Source organism: Condylura cristata, unplaced genomic scaffold (genome assembly GCF_000260355.1).
Source record: "Condylura cristata isolate star-nosed mole 26May11 unplaced genomic scaffold, ConCri1.0 scaffold00017, whole genome shotgun sequence".
NCBI classification, from domain to species: domain Eukaryota; kingdom Metazoa; phylum Chordata; class Mammalia; order Eulipotyphla; family Talpidae; genus Condylura; species Condylura cristata.
The window spans coordinates 39,730,183-39,736,406 of record NW_004567118.1 but is presented as its reverse complement, the minus strand read 5'-3'; the positions used below and the strand labels follow the sequence as shown (position 1 = coordinate 39,736,406).

At 47.4% G+C, this 6,224-nt stretch overlaps 1 protein-coding gene across 1 annotated transcript; it reads right to left on the bottom strand.

The window, feature by feature from the left end:
* Window positions 1-1,187: 1,187 nt before the first annotated feature.
* On the bottom strand, window positions 1,188-2,960 carry LOC101627251 (C-C motif chemokine 2). The gene is made up of 3 exons (XM_004684898.2): window positions 2,840-2,960; window positions 1,953-2,070; window positions 1,188-1,623 (listed from the first exon to the last, which is right to left on the bottom strand). The coding sequence occupies exons 1-3, from the start codon at window positions 2,913-2,915 to the stop codon at window positions 1,518-1,520; spliced, it is 300 nt and encodes a 99-aa protein (XP_004684955.1). The 5' UTR covers window positions 2,916-2,960; the 3' UTR covers window positions 1,188-1,517.
* Window positions 2,961-6,224: the final 3,264 nt, after the last annotated feature.

Sequence of the window (6,224 nt, the reverse complement as noted above, 5' to 3'; positions counted from 1 at the left end):
CCCCCACAAGAAAGAGGAAGAACTTGCAGAATTTATTCAGCTGTGCAATGGATAAGCTTTCCTTCTGAGAGGGGTCAGCTGTGGCTCGCAGGTCAACTGCCTCCCAAGTGGGTCAATATCCTTCCAGGGAATCTCTTAGGTGGACCTCCAGGAAAGAGACCCTGCCATCCAAATGGATGGCCTCAGGCTCTTGGGGGATAGCGAAGGAGAGAACTTTCATTCTAGTTTCAGGGAAACCATCCCTATAAAAAGTAGATTGAGGAAAGGGCTTTTGTATCAGATCTCAGGTCGTCCTCCATCTACACATGCAGTATTTCCACTGCCTGTTTCATTTTTCTTCAAGGCCATCTCTTGGGCATCATATTGAAGCCCTTACCACCTTCACCTGAACCAAGACCTTCTCGATTCTGCAGGTCTGCACAAGCCAATGATTTCACGTTCCCTGAAAATCAAAATATGTTGTATTCCTCCTCATTGGCCCACACATTTCAGCCTGGGGAGCTGGGTACTAACTTACCATCCTGGCACTCACTGCCCCTTTACCTTCTTTTCTAAAGTCGCCCATCACTCAACATGGACATAATCTGATTGCTTTTCCCACTCTTCAATGTGCAAGCGACCATCTCTAAGTATTTGTTCTCACTTTCCTTCTCCTTTTCTTAGTGATCCTGCCATTTTAGAGGAAAATATCACCCATTTGTCAAGGATAAATTCAAGTCTTATTCTCCAAATGAAATCTCAATCTAACCAACTTATCAATAGTCGTTAAGTCCTTTCCCGATTTCCCGATGTTTGCTCTGTCTTTATTATCCCTCATCAGAAGATTTATTGCAGGGAAAGAGGCTGGGGGTGGGTAGTTGAACTAGATTATTTCAGGTAGGATTCTGGGCTGTTGCTAACAGGTGATGAGCATAGTTCAGATCTGGGTGTTGTGCTGCAGATGGGTGATTGTGATTCATGCCTGTTTGGGTCCAGCCTTAAATTTCTTTCTTTAGGATCTCAGATGAACCCACCTTCTAGGAGAAACAAGGGCTGATTCAATTCTTATTTTTCCCAAAAACAAAGCCCCAAGCCCTGAAGGCATGCCCCCACCCCCATCACTTAGCTTACCCAGCTTTTCAATATCCTTCAAGAAAACACCAAAAGTCAGGTTTTATACAAAAAATATATATAATTTATTAGGTACATAATACAAACATTTCTACATTATCACTTTCAAAAATGCCTGAAAATGTAAAACAAAACTGCACTAATGGCCCTTATCAGTGCCTGGCACCATCCTGGGGCAGAATTGAGGTTCACAGAGGAGAGCCAGTCTTCCTCAAACAAATGTTAGTATTCATGGAAGATAAAATAAAACCATCAATAACTTAAATAACATTAACATTACTTAAGATATTGTGTTTTACATCAGTAAACAAAGATATACTATTTATAACTATAATAAAATATCAGAGGGTATACAGGGAATGATAGAAGACAATAAATTATCCTCTGGAGTTCTGGGCAGTGAGTGTTCAAGGCTTCGGAGTTGGAGTTCTCTTATCCAATTGCTTCATATAGTCCTGCACCCACTTCTCCTCGGGGTCAGCACAGATCTCCCTATCCAGTTTGGTCTTGAAACTGAGGCAGGAGAGGATACAATTAGATGGAATTCCATTAAGATTCTGGTTTCAGCCTGTTCTGCCCAGAGAAGCTTGCTGGGGTACTAGAGGGAAAGGCAGAGGGAAGAGGCCAGAGCAGCTCTGAGGAGGCCCCTAGGGGAAAGCTCCTGCCTTCAGGCTAAATAGAATGGTCATACCCAGGTGGGGGACAAGGACTAGAGGCACATTTTCTCTGGCAGTCTTTGGATTCCCACAGGGCATTTTAGGATGCTGGTAGATCTCTATCTACATTGGGGAGGCTTAGAAACTGGACCAGGGGGCTGGGTGGTGATGATAAGCTCAACTCACATCACAGCTTCTCTGGGACACTTGCTGCTGGTGACTCTTCCGTAGCTCGCCAGCTTCTTGAATGGGACCTTCTTGCTCGTGAAAGTATAGCAGCAGGTGACTGGGAGATTAACTGCATCTGGAAATGAAATACAAGAAAAAGCATGTTGGCATTTGGTAGATTTTCTTAAATATCTTAATCAGAGCAAAAGTTACTTATTCAGAGTAATGAGAAGGCAAAGGGAGGAGGGGTAAAACCCGTTCTATCCCAATTTTTTTTGCCCCAGAGTTAGAAATGTTGTACGGACTCAGTTTCCTGTCCTGTAAAATGGGTACATGACATGAGAATAAACAGAGGACAGGTAACTGTTAAAATCAATAACACTTGGGAGAGTCATTAGGAGCTAATTATCAAGATTATGGAGATCAGAACAGGGAATCCAGCTCTGGACTGTTGCTGGACTCTCAGCAATCTCGTTTGGACAAATAGTTCGATGATACCTGCTTCCTCTGCGGAGCCTGGTCTCTGGAAGCTGCTGCTCTCAATGATGCACTGTCCAGATTCTGGGTCTCTTCCCTGCCCTTCACTATTGCAGAAAATGCCCCTCACTCCCACTACCACAGGCTCCCTGTCTTGGATCACCCGGGTTCCCAGACCCTGCTGAACAGGGCCAGACCAGACCCTGCCCTGAGGGTGCAGAGTTGGAGCCCGGGAAGAAGCCAGATTTGGGGTGCACAGTCAACACTCTTGTCCAGCTGCCCAGCAAGAGCTGTGTGAGCAGGCTGACACGCTGCCCTGGGCTTGGCTAAGCAGTGGTCAGAGTGAGGCTGGGCACCCCTTCTGCTCTGGTGGCCTGTGCCAACCCAGGAATGAGGTGATGCATTCAAAGGAGCAGAGAAGGGCTTACCTGGCTGGGCGAGCACCTGGGTGCTGAGGGTGGCAGCTATGAGCAGCAGGCACAGGAGGGTTGCGGAGACCTTCATGCTGGAGAGTGAGGATGCAGCTGCAGCCTGAGGTGGTTGGTTGCCTGTTTGTCTGCCTCTCTGCCTGGAGGCTCTGTCTCTGCCTTTTATACAAGTCAAGGGGTGGGGCAATGACTGAAAATTTGGCCCAGGGCAGCATCTTTGGAATGACGAATTCGAATCTTGAATGTGCTGAGCAAGGGTAGCATCCTGGGACATTTCCAGGAAGTAGGAGAGGGAAGTAGTAGAGAGCCAGGACTGGACACTCCTTCCATTCACTGCTGAAAAGAAGTAAAAGGAATGGAACTCAGTAGTTATGTATGACATGACCACAGATAAGAACCAAGCCAGGGATTTTTAAGGATTCTGTTTTCTTGGAAGTGAAAGAAACCACAGAAATGAAAGGAAGCAAGGATCCAGAGCTCACAAGATATGAAAGCATCTCCGGGGTCACCTTGCTCAAATTTCAGGGAACAGCCCAACTATCCTTCAAGTCAGGAAGGGACCCTGAAGTCTTGGTGGGTTCCCCAGCAGCACATTAAAGCCAACTGCTCTCTCCAACACAGAGTGGTGGCACTACTGAAGTTTAGGAGAACTGTAGCACTGTAGCACAAATTCTACATATCACAAAGAAGCCATATAGACCATGGTGTGCTACAAAGAAATTCCTTGAAATGCTCACACAGGACTTGTGCTGTGCCAGAAAGAGTCAAAGCCCTTTACAAATGTTCCCCTTTTCATTCCCAACCCTGTTTGGTAGGTGTTCCTAACCCCTACCTGACAGATAAGACAAGGAAGTCACCGAAGATGGTGTAACCCATGCAAGGTGCTTGAGCAGAATCCAGGGTCTGTCTACACTGTCATCACTACAACATGCTTTGGTGTGAAATGCGCCCTTGTTTTCCAACTGGCTGCTGGCCATCTAGCCAGCTCCTCACTGTCCTCAGCCACCTCCCAGACCAGCAGGCACCTAGTAGGGAGTGAGAATTTCCTTGTGTAAATCAGTCACCATGGGACTGGAGCTTGGGTCAGCGCAGCAGGCAGCGGTGGGTGGGAAGCGTGTCTCCTTCTCTGGCAGCTCTTCCCCAGCTCTCTGTTTGCCAGGGAGCCAGGAGCAAAGAGGCACAGTGTTTCGGGTATTAGAATGCTTGCTCTTGCTTGACTGCCGTAAGCTGCCTCTGAAGCCACGACATGTAGTTATAAATCATAGTAATAATAACTGAGCATTCGTTTCATTACATTCTTTCCTTTCACACATAGGATAAGATTCCTTGAGGCACATTAGTGACTGAGCTTAACCTAGAATTGATGTGTTTTGACTCCCTCAACCACTGCCTCATGCTGCTTGCTGTGCTTCGACCCGAGGGAAATAGGAAAATCCAGTAACTATTCTTTATTAAAGAGTCATTCAAGCACTGTCTATAAAATGCATGAAGTGTCTTGGAAGGAATCTTTGGCCGTCACTGTGTCTGATTCATAGAGAGATGGCAGGAACACCAAAGAAAAGGCCTAGGTATTATTGAGTGCTTATCCATGGCCAGACAAATTCCAAGCTGCTGCTGGCACTGCCTGGTTAGTCCTGCACACAACCCAACTTTCCATAGGTCACAATGAAAGGTCACAGCTGTCCAGAACCTTACAGGTGATAGCAGCTCAGGCTGAGCTCCCCATGACTCTGATGCCAGAATCCCCACTCTCGGGCTCTGTGCTTAATGGCCTCTCCTTGGCAGTGTTTTCCTAGAGAATATGAAGGCAGAACCTCTATGGAGGGCTCATTCCAGAACACCTGAGTGTCCTTTCAAAAGTGAGGGTGAGGACAAATCAACTCGTGCACTGCTTTGTTTGTGTCACTTTCCATTTGACTCTTACTGTTTACCTTACCCTCCTCACCACCCCACCCCCACCCCCCCTCACGCCCCCACCACCCCCTTCCCCACCCTAGCCATTCTGCAGTCTCGGCTAACTGCTCTGCAGTGGCTGAACCCATTCTTACTGAGTGGGTGCACTGCTTCAGGAGTAGATTTTGAACCTCTTCACTCATTTCTTCCTGACCATCTTGCTTTAACCCCTAGGAAGTTTTTATTCATCTTGACAGATTCATTAGGGCGCCTTTTCTGTGGGCCTGGAAGGATGTATCTCATTTCCTCATGGAATCCAATCACTCCTTGGCTTTTGTCTAGGTAAACAAGTTCAAAGACAACGATCTTTAAACTACTCGCTTCCCATTCAGTATTCAGCCACTTCTTAGGAGAGATTTGGTCTCTCGTAATATCCTGGAAACTGGGCCTGGAGGGACAGGGTCGCACAACTTCCTCTTTTAAATGGGAGGAAAACATATCCCAGGAAGAGAAATCACTGTCTCATGGCCATGCAGAAATGCTCTTTTGAGCATTTGGACAGACTTTGGGTCTTTGAGGATCCGAGGCTCTGATTCTGCACTGTTTTTTGAGAAAGTGACTTGTTCACTAAAAGTTCCAGACCTCAGATGACAACTGATGGCAAAAGTCTATGAATCAGAAGAGAAAGTCTGCTGGAAGACAGAAGCTGTCCCTCTCCAACTCCTGCTATCAAGAAGAGGTAATCCCTTTCGCTGGGAGGTAAGTATGACAGTGAGAAAAATGAGTGGAAATTCCCACTGTGAGGCAGTTTTGGAAGTTCCCGGGGAAAAGAATGCATTTGGCTGGAGCTTACATTCTAAATGCTGGGCCTGGAGCCAGGGCTGCTCACGTGGAGCAGTGCTGGGAACTCATCAGCACCAGGCCTGGCAGGGGCCTTGTTTGGGGGCATACAAAGGAAAGTTCCGGTGTGCCAGTGTGGGGAGCAGAGTTAACTATTCCTCAGAACCTTCTATTCCTGGGGACTCCCTCCCACGCAGTCAAGGGGAATGGAAAAGTTCCTCTTGGTGAATAATCCTTTCTTCCTTCCTCCCAGTAGGTTGTCCTTACCATGGACACCGCCCTCGTGGACCTTTGTCATCACCCCAGACTCCCACTCAGTGTCAGGGGTCAAAGACCTCTAGAGGGTGGGCTTTCTAGAAACAGGAGAAGCCAGTGCTGCCTCCCCACTGCGGCACATTCTCCCATTCTGCTTCAGATGCTCCCTCAGCTGAGCACAGAGGGAGACACCGGATGGCTGTGCACCCATCAGATCCCTCCTGCACACCCCACCAGCCCTCTCCTCTAGCTCGTCCCTTCTACTCAACTCCAGCTTACTTCTTTGCTTTGGGTCAACCACAGTCTATTCTCCTGGGACCCCAACTCTGTCAACCCCTTTCTTCCAAGGACTAGAAATCCATTCTTTATCCTTGTCCAAAATGTCAGATATGAACAA

Excerpts from the sequence above, each read along its gene's own strand:
- LOC101627251 (XM_004684898.2), bottom strand. The coding sequence starts at position 2,915 with ATGAAGGTCTCCGCAACCCTCCTGTGCCTGCTGCTCATAGCTGCCACC. Across the intron at positions 2,071-2,839 it reads CCAGGTGCTCGCCCAGCCAG|ATGCAGTTAATCTCCCAGTC; the intron begins GTAAGCCCTTCT and ends TTTCATTTCCAG. Across the intron at positions 1,624-1,952 it reads TGTCCCAGAGAAGCTGTGAT|TTTCAAGACCAAACTGGATA; the intron begins GTGAGTTGAGCT and ends CTCCTGCCTCAG.